The sequence below is a fragment of the Schistocerca americana genome, chromosome X, assembly GCF_021461395.2.
Source record: "Schistocerca americana isolate TAMUIC-IGC-003095 chromosome X, iqSchAmer2.1, whole genome shotgun sequence".
Taxonomy (NCBI): domain Eukaryota; kingdom Metazoa; phylum Arthropoda; class Insecta; order Orthoptera; family Acrididae; genus Schistocerca; species Schistocerca americana.
In genome coordinates this window covers 428,606,520-428,620,776 of record NC_060130.1, presented here as the reverse complement: position 1 = coordinate 428,620,776, position 14,257 = coordinate 428,606,520, and the positions used below count along the sequence as shown (strand labels likewise).

The 14,257-nt window shown below is 35.8% G+C and overlaps 1 protein-coding gene across 1 annotated transcript in view; it reads left to right on the top strand.

The window, feature by feature from the left end:
• LOC124555571 (metal cation symporter ZIP14-like) overlaps positions 1-11,019 on the top strand; it is a 222,960-nt gene extending 211,941 nt beyond the window's left edge. The window contains exons 8-9 of the mRNA XM_047129533.1: positions 3,697-3,881; positions 10,483-11,019. Of these exons, the coding sequence (XP_046985489.1) occupies positions 3,697-3,881; positions 10,483-10,635 (338 nt within the window). The 3' untranslated portion in view covers positions 10,636-11,019. The remainder of the gene's footprint in view (positions 1-3,696; positions 3,882-10,482) is intronic.
• The last annotated feature ends 3,238 nt before the right edge of the window (positions 11,020-14,257 follow it).

Genomic DNA, 14,257 nt, shown 5'->3' with positions numbered 1-14,257 from the left:
CAGTAATTGCTTTGTGACTTAAATTCTATTGCTGATGTCTAAATAAGTATAAATTCTGTACTAATTACAAACATTTGGAAGATGAAATACTAGTAATCTTAAAGAATCTATTTGGTTCTATTCAAACATGTTAGCAAAACCAGCCCTTCATTGATTAGAAAGTAATTAACAGTTTTGTCAAAAGTATTGTTTAGATAATGATATACATTAATTTCATCATTTAAACAAATAATTTGGCCTAAACCTTGTAGTAGAAGAAACTGTTAAAAGGAACAAATTTTTCGATGTATTCAGTTAATTTAATGAGTTAAGTTTAAATTGAACTTCGAACACTACGTAGTTTCAGTACCTATTATTGTGATGATATATAAAGGCCTGAATTTTGGTCACAAGACAGTCCATGGCCGAGTTTCAGATGAAGAACCTGTGTTGGGTAGAATGACAACAATGCCTCAACTTAATGGTGAAATAAGCGTTACACCAATAGGCCATGTGTTAAAGCAATGACAGTGTCTGTTCCATATGTACCTGATTATTCTGAAAGAACTGCGAATTATGTGGTTATGTTTTTACTGCTCATAGATATTCAACAGTAAACTATTGTTGCAGTGTGTGGATGTTTGCCTGCTAATTATTAATTAGGCTTATGGAAAGTTAAATGATAATGCACTGGCCATATATAACTGTGTATTATTGGGGGAGTTGTGAAAAGTGAAAGTAAAAGACTGTGAAACACAACTGTTCATCTGGCAATGAACATTATGCTGTTATTTTCTCATGTGAACAGGCTCAAAATCTAAGCTCAGCTATACTCAGCACTGCAGGCAGTAAAACAGTAATATCATTGACTATTGTGATTAGAAAGCTTCATGAAGGCACATTTATGTGATGCCACCTGCCATGTGTGTACTGATGTTCACTCACCTGGGATGAAAGTATTTGCAGTGAGGCGGCCATCATGTGCAATGGAATGGAGATCAGCCAGGGACTACAGTTTTTATAGATGAATTCTAATTTATCTTGCATAGCAACAAACAGTTTTTTATTTGGTAAGGTTTCAATCAAATATTTATGAAAAGGAAATCATAGGAATAGTGAGTGTCTCTGTGGGGGATTGTATATCATCAGGTGGACATACAGACATCCATTACTTTCCATATGGAGCTGTGATTGACATTTTGACTGGCTTCAAGCTATCTAGCTGCTCGTCCTTGATCATAAGCACTCAAATGGTGTCTTGCAGACATATTGCCGTACCACACGGAATGTTGCACTAATCAGTTCCACAACAACCTTCATGAAACACCATACTACATGAAATACCTAATGGATGCAGTGTGTTCATGCATTAGGGTCTGCTGCAGGTAACATGTCCCATCCTCTACATTCATCAGTCAGGTGTTCCACAGCAATTATCAGTTGTTCCATAGCAAAAGGCAGTTGTTACTTAGCAAGTGTAAGTTGTTCCTTAGCAGTTGTCAAGCAGTGTAACAAAATGTCTATGTGAAATCACAGTTGACTCCTCTGAAGAATGAATGTCTTCAGTGCTGGTTGATTCAGAGCATATGATGGCCAACTTGATTTTTAAATCTTAATGTCACAGAGCATGTTTGTAGTGCTCCCAGGAGGTGTGTTGCTTGCTAGTCCTAAACTTTGCTGGATTTAGAGCTGCTATGCAAAAAGATTGGAATTCAATACTAATAGACATCAGAAACATCCTAATTAACAGTATCACACATCAGTTTATGTACTGTATTGCTGTACTCATCATAATCACTTGACAGACTGTAGTAGTATTATTTACAGAGTTTTAAACTGATGTATGCATTTTGCACATTTTTAAGCGATTTATATTTCGGAGATAATTTTGTGTGTAGAATTTTGCTACATATGTATTTACACTTTGAAATGTGTTGTACACTTGTTTCACCATATTTGAAACATATGCTACTGTATTATAAATATTTTTATGATTTTTTCCCTTGATTTATGGAAACCAACTTACAAACTGAAGTTGGAACATGCTGATTTATTAGAAGAGTTTAATCATAGATGAAAGTTAAATGTAGTATGAAAATGAATCTACAGAAAATTGGACAATTTTGTGGTACTGGCCCAGTAATAATGATACACTCATGTTCAGAAAAAACAGAACACCTTAAATGACTAGAGACAGGACGACCATAGTCACAGGATATGTATATTAGTATGTTCTGCAGAAATGATTATCATTTCAATCACCTCAGTTCAGCATGTGTCCTGTTGCCTACTAGGCACAGGGTCCGCCATGGGCCCTGATAACTCGTTCCGTATGTGACTGCATCGCATCATGTAATGCACAAATGGTGTCCTGTGAGATAGCCATCCATACTGCATTCACCCCAAAGTTCATCTGTGATGGCTGGCTTCAGGTCACAGTGGTGCACCCGTCTTGTCACCATATGCCACACATTTTTGACTGGCAACAAGTCTGGTGATCTTGTGGACTCATGCAAAAGGCTGAAATCCTGTGACACCAATATGGCTTCTGTTTGTACAGCAATATGTGGTCATGCATTGTCTTGCTGAAAAGTGGCATCTGGAGTGTTGTGCAGAAAGGGTATGACTACAGTTCACAGGATGTCATTCACGTAGGTCCCACTGGTCACAAAAAAATGGTTCAAATGGCTCTGAGCACTATGGGACTTAACGTCTAAGGTCATCAGTCCCCTAGAACTTAGAACTACTTAAACCTAACTAACCTAAGGACATCACACACATCCATGCCCAAGGCATGGTTTATAGTGATAATGAGAGCCACAGGCACATTTTAGCAGTAAATAGTGTTGTGCACAATATTGATGTTGACTTTGAACCTGCGGGACAACTTGGTTCAAATGCTAATCATTTCTGCAGAACATATTAATGTAAATGTCCTGTGAATATGAACATCCTATCTCTAGTGGTTCAAAGTGTTGTGCTTTTTCTGAACATGGGCATATTTCATATTACAAAAATCACTATTAAGTTAAGCAGCAATACTGAAACTAAGGTTTCAAATGCTCTATTAACAGGTACTGACTGTATAACTATGTCAATAATACTTTCATCAAAGCTAAGAAGCTGAGCTGCTTTTGGAACATTGTGAAGTGTAAACACACTGACCACTTTCAAACTCAATCAAAATCATAGATCAATGTGAATTCATGATCTGAACTTGCCATTATTAGAGCATTCTGAATACATTTCAGTAACTTTTTAATTGTATGATTAACCCAAATGCAGTATGTGCTTCAGTCGTGATGAGACTGTCAGTTATGTAGATATTTTAGGTGAGTCTTGAATTATCATTTCTATTTGCCATTCCCACAACTGCACAGTTTTATATTTGTGTAACTGGACTATGGAAGTAATTATTTTAAATAAATATGGTTCACAACTGTATTTGATCTAATCTTTTATTGCATCAGCATGGTATTATATGAAAATACTGGATGCGGAGTGAGCTTCTAGGACAAATTGGTAACTGCAACATGATACATACATGGATTATTATATAATGTAATACATAACTTCTTAATCCTCTGGTGAAGGTGCTAAGAAAACTATTAATTCACAAATGTGCTGTTCCCAAATATTAACATTTGTGGCATTCAAATAAATGTATATTGTTTTTTATGCAAACTTAGTATCAGTTCCTTTTTCTATAATCTCCAGGTGATTTTGCTGTCTTGTTGAATTCTGGAATGTCAGTAAAATTGGCAGTCTGCTGCAATTTCCTTTCTGCCTGCACATGCTTTGTGGGATTTGCCGTTGGAGTTGTTCTTGGTGAAATTTATGCGAGCAAATACATATTTGGCTTTGCTGCTGGGATGTTCCTCTACATCAGTCTTGTGGACATGGTTTGTGTCTATGCACATTTGCAATTTCCTTTATTGCTTTTCTTATATTAATCATGGGAAAAAATTCATCTATGAGATGAAAAGAAGTCAAAGACATTCATTTTATTGGAGTACAGTGCAATGGAATGGCTTAACTTTATGAAGTATTATACAGTATTATTACAGTAGTAATGTTAATTAAATTATAATCTAATACAATAATTTTAAGAGTCCCTGTGAAGACACTCTTCAGTGGTGTAGAAGGAGCTATCTGATAGAAAGTTGATTAATTCATTCTTAAACTCAACTCTATTAATCACAACATGTTTAATATGCTATGGTATACTGTACACATGTATCAGACCTCTTTCTGTACTAATGTTTTAATTTTCAAGTCTTTATCAAAGTTCTCTGTGCTGTTACAAGCATGCTTTGTACTATTAATAACATGGATTGACTTTTCCATTGTCTCATGGCACTTGTAAAATTTTCCATTGGTGTTTTGCAGAACATTATTAATTATAAAGAGGAGTTACTTACTTCACATTCCACAACAATTTTTTCATTATTCGCTAACTTTTTTAAGGGATTTTTATGTCATCAACATGTGACTATTTTTTGAAAAAAGAGAAATATTGCTAACAGGAAAGGATATCAATGACTTACATTTATTGTAAAACAGTGATCAGAATCAGTTTTTTTGAAGACCTGTGTGGTATGTTCTAGGACTAGCACAAGGTATATACTGAGGACACAGAATTCCTGGGGTACCTCCTAATATCGTGTCAGACCTCCTTTTGCCCAGTGTAGTGCAACAACTCAATGTGGCACAGATTCAACAAGCCCTTGGAAGCCATGTTGACTCTATAGCCATCCATAATTGCAAAATTGTTGCCTCTTACAGGATTTTGTGCATGAACTGACATCGCGAACAATTGTGGCTCAGTGACGTGGCACATTGTCATCCATAAAAATTCTGCCATTGTTTGGGAACATGAAGTCCATGAATGACTGCAAATGGTCTCCAAGTAGCTGAACATAACCATTTCCAGTCAGTAATCAGTTCAGGTGGACCAGAGTATCCAGTCAATTCCATGTAAACAGAGCCCACACCATTATGGAGCCACCACCAGCTGGCACACTCCCTTGGTGACAACTGGGATCCGTGGCTTCATGGAGTCTGTACCACACTCAAACCCTAGCATCACCTCTTACCAACCCGAAATTGTGACTCATCTTATCAACCCTCAGTTTTCCAGTCTTCTAGGGTCCAACCAATATGGTCATGAGCCCAGGTGAGGTGCTGCAGGCGATGTTGTGCTGTTAGCAAAGGCACTCACATGTGTCATCTGCTGTCATAGCCCATTAATGCCAGATTTCACCACAATGTCCTAATGGATACATTTGTAATATGTCCTACATTGATTTCTGTGGTTATATCATGCAGTGTTGCTTGTCTGTTAGCACTGACAACTTTATGCAAATGCCACTGCTCCTGGTCATTGATTGAAGGCTGTCAGTCATTGAGTTGTCCACAGTGAGAGGTAATGCCTGAAATATGGTATTCTCAGCACACTTGACACTGTGGATCTCAGAATGTTGAATTTCCTAATGATTTTCAGAACGGAATGTCCCGTGCATCCAGCTGCAGCTACCATTTGCATTATAGTCTGTTAATTCCTATCATGCGGCCATAATCATATCATAAATCATTTTACATGAATCACAGGAGTAGAAGTGACAGCTCCAAAAATGGGCATACTGCTCTGCTATGACTTTTATTACATCAGTGTAATTCTTATAACACACTTCTGTATATTAAAGGATGTTATTATTGTAAGTTGACTATCACAAAAGATGAATTCATAACTTATTATTGAATAAAATTATTTCTTCATTTTGTAATTTCTGATTTTATCAGAATCTCTTTGAAAAAAAAAAAATACTTGCAGCAAAACATTCTTCTGTAAATGATGTAAAGTAAAAACAGTACAGATACTACTGGTATATAAAAGTATTCAGCAAACTTCAGAGGTAAATAGTACTTCTGGATGCTAATATGTTCACTTAAATTGTAAAAACATTTTAAATAGTTTTTTCCCTTCAATTCCATTCAAAAATTCCTTTTCTCTTTCAACCCCTCAATGTATACTGCCAAGGGATTATAAGGTATTATTTCAGTGCAGCTCACACTGTGTTTGAATAAGAGTTCCTTTTACTTGAATATTTCTTGTGTTTGCTGTTATGCAGCCTGAACAACTTGTATGAAATGTTTACTGTTCAAATAATAATCCACTACAGCTGCTTTTTTATATTTTGCTTGCTGCTACTGGATCCAAGCAGCAGCTCATTCTCAAGCAGCACATAGGTACAGTCAAGCTATTGTTAGCATATTCATATAATTTCTGTTGCATTATCATTTTATATACAGAAGTACTCAACATATTATTTATTTCTAAATTCTGTTTGTTTGTTTAAGATGGTATTCAGGATTTTTGTCAAATGTGTGTAGATTTCCATTTCCTCCGAGTTGTTCACATAGCTTCCCTTTTTGGCTCTATAAAGAATGGAGATATTATTGCTTACATCCACTGTAAAGTGTTGATTTTCTTGAAGACGCATATGAAACGTGGGGTGGTTGTTATAGCATTTGCTTAAATGTTTGTATTTTGTAGTAAATTTTTGTTCTGTTTGTCTGATGTAGAACATGTCACAGTCACTATGTTTAATTTTAAATTTTCCTGATTGGTCATTTTTTAAAGCTTTGTCTGTTCTGTGTATTACATTCATTCTTAGTTTGTTCTCTGTGCAGAAGCTAGATTAGATTAGATTAGATTAGATTAGTACTTGTTCCATAGATCATGAATACGACACTTCGTAATGATGTGGAACGTGTCAGGTTAATAAAAGGTGTCTATACAAGATATTACATTAGACAAAATATTACATGACATTCAATAATTTTAATTTTATTTATTTATTTTTGTGGGGTTGGTAAATTACCCACCTACTATATCCAGAAATTCATCTAATGATGAATCTAATTTTAACATTTGTATTCCGAAATGTGTTACTTATTTTTTGAGAAATATTTCCCCTGTATGATAGTACAACAAAATTTTCTTTCTTCTTTTTTTTTTCACTTTTGCTAATATTATTACATCATTTTCATTTGCATATTTGGCCCTAATTTCCTTTCCATTTATTTTATGGACTATGTCAGGATTGTAGCCATTAATTGCAGTTACAGTTTATGTTTACCCAACTCCGTTTTCATATTTTCTTTAGTAAGGGAAACTCTAATCACGCACCCCATCGAAGTGTGAAAAGATGCTGCTTTATGTGCTAGTGGGTGACATTTAATACATAACTTATCATAAGCACTAATCTCTCCATTCTCAATAGAGCCAAAAAAGGAAGCTAACATAAACATATTGGAGGAAATAGGAAAGTACATGCATTTGGTAAAAAGTTCAAATAAGATCTTGAATGGACAAACAGAACATATAAATAAAAAAAAATTAAGAACTTCAACAAAAAACTTATCAGTGACAGATAAAACAGAACAAAAGACAATCCAAAATTTCACATATGATACAAATTAATTTCCATCAAAGATATAATATATAATGTAACAGCCATGCACAAATATAACAAAAAAGTAGATCAGATATGAAAAATAACATTTTAGATCTTATAAAGTAAGTAAAACTTAAAATAAAATCAGAAATTATACACGTATATGTACATACATAGATATATATGCCGATTCTATCTAGGAATTGCTTGAAAATGAACAATCACCTGAAACTGGTAGCAGTAAATAACACATAGAAAAAGCAGCTGTACAGGAATATTATTACAACAGTATGCATTTCTTTCTACTTGTTTCTCAATGGAGAGCTCTACAGCTGTATTTATGGTGACTATGATAGTCACTGTTAGTTTGAAGAACTCCAGAGTTTCTCTCATCATCAGCACCCACTTGTAAATATATAGGGGAGGAACTGTAACCTACTGAATAGGAGTTTACAGTTGTACTAGAGTACAAGGGAAAACTAAGAAAAGCAAAAAGATATATATGTTCAGTAAAATAGATAAAAAATTGATAAGAGCATGTAGTGGAACTATAGCTCAATTTTAAAAGAATAGTTGATCGTGCACTGGTTAGATACATACCCAGTAGAGCAGTTCATAATGGGGTGAGTGGGATTCCACGGTATACAGTCATTGTAAAGAAACTTCTAAAGAAATAGAGACTACTGCATAATAGATGCAAAACAAAGTGTAGGGCTATAGATAAAAAGATGCTGAATGAAACACATTTGGCTGTCAAGAGAGCAATGTGTGAACCCTTCAATGACTACCATAGCAGAATACTGGCAAATGATCTTTCACAAAACTCGAAGAAATTCTGGTAGTACTTAAAGGCTGTTAGTGGCACCAGAGTTAGTGTCTAGCTCCTAGCAAATGAGACAGGAACTGAAATTGAAGGTAGCAAAGCAAAAACTGAGATGCTTTAATCTGTTTTCATATTTTCCTTTAGAAAGGGAAACCAAGGAGAATTGCCTCAACTTAATGCTCATACCACTGAAAAGATGAGTGAGATCAGCATTTGTGTCAGTTGCATTGAGAAACATCTGAAATTGTTAAAACTGAACAAAGCTCTAGGGTGTGATGGAATCCCTATCAGATTCTATAATGAATTTGAGGCTGAGTTAGGCCCTCTTGTAACTATAATCTACTGTAGATCCTTTGAACAAAAATCTATGACCAGTAGTTGGAAGAAAGTACAGGTCACACCCATCTACAAGAAGGGTAGTGGAAGTGATCCACAAAACTGCCATCCAATATCTCTGACACCAATTTGTTGTAGAATTTTAGAACATATTCTGAGCTCAAAACATAATGAGGTATCTTGAACAGAATGACCTTCTCAATCCCAGTCAGCATGGATTCTAAAAACATCAATCATGTGAAATCCAACTCACACTTTTCTCATTTCACATACTGAAAGCTTTGGATCAAGGCAGTGGGGTAGATGCAGTATTTCTTGATTTCCAAAAAGCATTTGACTCAGTACTACACTTGTACTTATTGTTAAAAGTATGATCATATGGGGTACCAAGTGAAATTTGTGACTGGACTGATGACTTTTTGGCAGGAAGAACACAGAATGTTATGTTGGATGGAATGTCATAGTCAGATGTAGAGGTAACTTTGGGTGCACCCTAATGAGATGTGTTGGGACTCTTACTGTTCACATTGTATATTAACGACCTTGCAGACAATATTCATATTAACCTCATAACTTTTACAGATGATGCAGTTATCTATAATGAAGTCCTGTCTGAAAGAAGCTGCATAAATATTCAGTCAGGTCTGGGTAAGATTTCGAAGTTGTACAAAGATTGTCAACTTGCATTAAATGTTCAGAAATGTAAAACTGTCCACTTCGCAAAATGAAAAACTATAGAATCCTATGACCGTAATATCAATGAGTCAGTTGGAACTCATACACTATCGAACTCATATGAGTACCTACATTTTGTAGGGATATGAAATGAAATGATCAAATAGGCTCAGTTGTGGGTAAAGCAGGTTGTATATTTTAGTTTATTGGTAGAATTCTGGGTAAGTGCAATCAGTCTACAAAGGAGGTGGCTTACAAATCACTTGTGCAATCCATTCTAGAATGTTGCTGAAGTGTGTGGGACCCGTACCAAATAGGACTAACAGGGGACATTGAACGCACACAGAGAAGAGCAGCACTAATGCTCATAGGTTGATTTGACTTACACGAGAGTGTTACAATGATGCTGAAGAAATTGAACTGGCAAGCTCTTGAAGATAGACATAAACTATCCCAAGAAAGTTTACTAAGACAGTTTTCAAGAACTGGCTTTAAATGATGGCCACAGGAATATACTACTACCCCCTACATATTGCTCACATAGCATTCATGAGAATAAGATTAGAATAATTACAGCACACACAGATGCATTCATACACTCATTCTTCCTGTGCTCCATACATGAATGGAATGGGAAGAAACCCTAATATATGGTACAATGGGATGTATCCTCTGCCATGCACTTTGCAGTTGTTTTCAAAGTATGGGTGTAGATGTAAATGTACATGTAGATGTAGATGCTCTTATGTAGGGTTGTCTTATGTCATTCAAGTAGCCCTTTCCAGCTATGTAAAATTTTTCATTAATATTTAATTGACTATTAATTTTATCCCAGAAAACCATGCCACAAGCTAAATGTGACATCAAGAATGTCATTCTAGTAGCTTCTCTGAAAAAGATTCATGAGTCAACATAACGTTCCATCGAACACCAGGTCAAGATCTTGGTTAACAGTTTATGTGGTTTCTTGAAAACTCCTCATTTGCAACTGCAGGCAACATGTTACATCTGGAACATACAACTCTTGTCTTAACAGTAGAAATGGTTATTAAGTCTGTAAAATTAACTTCTATACTTTGTCTTCAGATTACTTTTGTAATAAGCTCCCTTCTGTAAAGGTATAGTTACTTAGTGTCCTTAGAATTTTTAGCAACTAATGCACATCTCTTCAACAAACATACAAGCATAACTTTTTTTAATTTGTTTTAGATTCCAGAAATGAATCATGTGGCAACAGAAGCAATGGATCGTGGCTGGAAGTCAGGATGTTTAGTGTTATTGCAGCAAAATATAGGTATTGGGATTGGTGTTGTAATACTATATGTTCTTGCACATTATCAAGAACATATCAATGTGCAGTAAATGATCTTCTGGGGAGATCATTCCTCAAAACTCATTGTACGCAGTAAATGATCTTCTGGAGAGATCATTCCTCAAAACTCATTGTACGTGTAATTACTCATGTTGTATAAAATATTGTGTATTGTCAACTCATATTTTTATGATGTGTATTTTTTGAAGCCAAAGATTGTCTTTTTCATGTCCATATTTAATTGTAAGCAAGTGATAAGGTAATATTTTTGCTCAATAAATAACAGCACTTAAAAAGTTATTGCACATGAAATAAGCTGAAGTTTTCTGAGGTTAAAATGTTCCTAAAGATGCATTACTTAAGTGCTAATATTGTAGCATGAAGAAATTTCTGTATATAAATGTTGTTATTTCTAAATTTTACTTTAAATAAAAATGTAGCACTACATCTGTGATCTTAGCAACAGCACAATATAAGCTGATACTTGTTTCATTCCTCACATTTTATTTCTGTCCTTAATATTAAATTCTTCTTCCCCTCCTTTTTACTCTGTCAAGTAGTATACCAGATAGTAAGTTTCTACATTCAACTGTGGACTTGTTGAATTTAACTTGTGTTATGGTGGTCAATATTTCTTCTTTGCACTGCCCGGTGATGGAGAATTATTTTAGGAAATGTACCATCAAATATTATCTTATATGACTGCACCATCTGCTTTAATCTAAAATCCTGTATTCTAAATACCACATATTCTGTTGCTGTAATATGTTCATATTTTTCATTCACTCTCTTCTTGTCAGATGTTAAACAGGTCTCAAAAAGTGAATTCCTTAGCCTGGATTGCACCTTTTCTTTCTTTTTTAATACCCAAAGTTTACTTGCCTACAGACAATCTATCATTTTACAAAGTGTCACTGGTGTATCTTTCTTAACCCATTTTTCACAAGTTCTCTTAATATTCTGTAATACACCTGAAACTTCCTAGTTTACAATCAACAGATGTAAGATGTAAGATGGTACACACCCTAATATCTCCCAGGCAGATATGGTAATATTTCACTTTGTTATTCATGATACCATCATTGCATGCAGTGAGGATCTTCTAATGTCAGCTTTATTCCCATGACAAAAAACAGGGTAGTGTTTCACAATCAATGGCGCTCACTCATATAAGTCACCACTTTTTAAAAATCATCTCACTCTTTCAGAGACTCAGAAATTACGAGGTAAACTTTCATTGATTTACTGTAGTGTTTGCCTTCATCTATGAAGACTTTACTAGGAAAAATGTACATTACAGAAATAAACCAGAGTTTCAACAAATTTTTCATATGAAAGTCAAGGAGATTGGTCAAATGCCATTCAGCTGTAGTAGTCAAATGTGATGAGCTATTCTTATTAATGTCAAATTTTTTTCCATTACAAACTGTCACCATATAAGATCTGTTACAGGACAGCTGAAAAAGTTGTGCCAAGCACAGAAATGGAAAATAATTGGTTTTCAGCCCACACACAGTCAGTGGATCTGTGTAGTTGGTGGATAGTCAGAAACATTCAGTGACAGGGTTTGTTGTATCAGTAAAAAAATTGTCAAGTAATTGTAGAGCTTTTTCCATGTACCGTACTGACTGCTGTTGTGTTAAGATCTTCCTTGAAGGCTGTCTACAGACTGAGCAAAACTACAGCAGATATTCAGTCCAAACTTGTGGCATGATGTGTGAAGACAGTCTTCAAGTGGCAGTGTAAATGTTCTACCACAAGCCATGTGCAGTGGGACGGAAATCGATTGTTTGTATACAGCTCATTTCCAACAATGTTACTAATGCTTTGAAAAGATGAGATTCATACTGCCACAACTGATCATTTATAATGTGGACTGGTACTCTAAACTGCATGATCCAACCCCAAAGAAAGTTCTTAGTGATGGTTGTTGCCGTTGCATCTTCCACCAGAAAAACTTCCATTCAGCAAGAAAAGCCATCAGTTTACCATCAACCAGTAGCAATATTCTTGCGAAGGCAGTAATAAACATAATATTAATGGGTAAGTGATCAATTCACTGATTTGGCAGCACAAAAATACCTGGTGATGTTTTGATGTATCATGCCATTTTGTTATGTTGTCAGACAAACATTTTGGAGTTCTTGTTGATACCTGTCCAGTTGACTGTTCCTTTACTAGATGCATAGACAACTTCAATACTGGATATGAATGACAATGGAGCAAGGAGATGACAGCCCAATGAAATTCTTTTGTCATGAATGATTGCATCAAAGATATGGTAATGTCAAATTAAAACTCTACTTTGGAGCTTCCATTGTCTGTCATATGTGACTGAGTGAGTGAGCGAGTGCCTCTAAATCCAGTATCCCATCTTGAAATGGAGTTTGTTATCTGTGAATGTGCCTAATATCTGTAGAAAATTTCAATAGAATATTCAAGTAATGCAACGGATGTGGCATGGGAGTGTCGTAGGACCATTGCTATTCACAATATACGTAATTGACCTTGTGGATAACATCGGAAGTTCACTGAGACTTTTTGCAGATGATGCTGTGGTACACCGAGAGGTTGTAACAATGGAAAACTGTACTGAAATGCAGGAGGATCTGCGGCGAATTGACGAATGGTGCAGGGAATGGCAATCAAATCTCAATGTAGACAAGTGTAATGTGCTGCGAATACATAGAAAGAAAGATCCCTTATCATTTAGCTACAATATAGCAGGTCAGCAACTGGGAGCAGTTAATTCCATAAATTATCTGGGAGTACGCATTAGGAGTGATTTAAAATGGAATGATCATATAGAGTTGATCGTCGGTAAAGCAGATGCCAGACTGAGATTCATTGGAGGAATCCTAAGGAAATGCAATCCGAAAACAAAGGAAGTAGGTTACAGTACTCTTATTCACCCACTGCTTGAATACTGCTCACCAGTAGGGTTGATAGAAGAGATAAAGAAGATCCAATGGAGAGCGGCACACTTCGTTACAGGATCATTTAGTAATTGCGAAAGCGTTATGGAGATGATAGATAAACTCCAGTGGAAGATTCTGCAGGAGAGACACTCAGTAGCTCGGTACACGCTTTTGTTGAAGTTTAAAGAACATACCTTCACCAAGGAGTCAAGCAGTATATTGCTCCCTTCTACATATGTCTCACGAAGAGACCATGAGGATAAAATCAGAGAGATTAGAGCCCACACAGAGGCATACCGACAATCTTTCTTTCCACGCACAATACGAGACTGGAATAGAAGGGAGAACCGATAGAGGTACTCAATGTACACTCCACCACACACCGTCAGGTGGCTTGCAGAGTATAGACGTAGATATAGATGTAGAATGCCTGATCCAGATTTTGTTGGTCCGTAATTTGTGAGGAGTGTGATGTGGCATCCTTCCAACATATACCAGAACTTTTTCACCACAACATATGCAGCATACAGCTCATGGTGGTAACTGGACCAGCATATTTTTGCTGGTGACAACTCTTGGTTAGTAAATTCTGATAACTGTTAGTGCAACTGATGCATTCTTATACCACTGCTCGCAAAGCCATTGCAGGTGCATCTGCCACCCATGATATAGGTGCATATGGTAACAGTTGTGTCTAGAGTGCAAGCTCTGCCATGATATAGTTCACTTTACTAAAAACACTCTGTATTTTCTT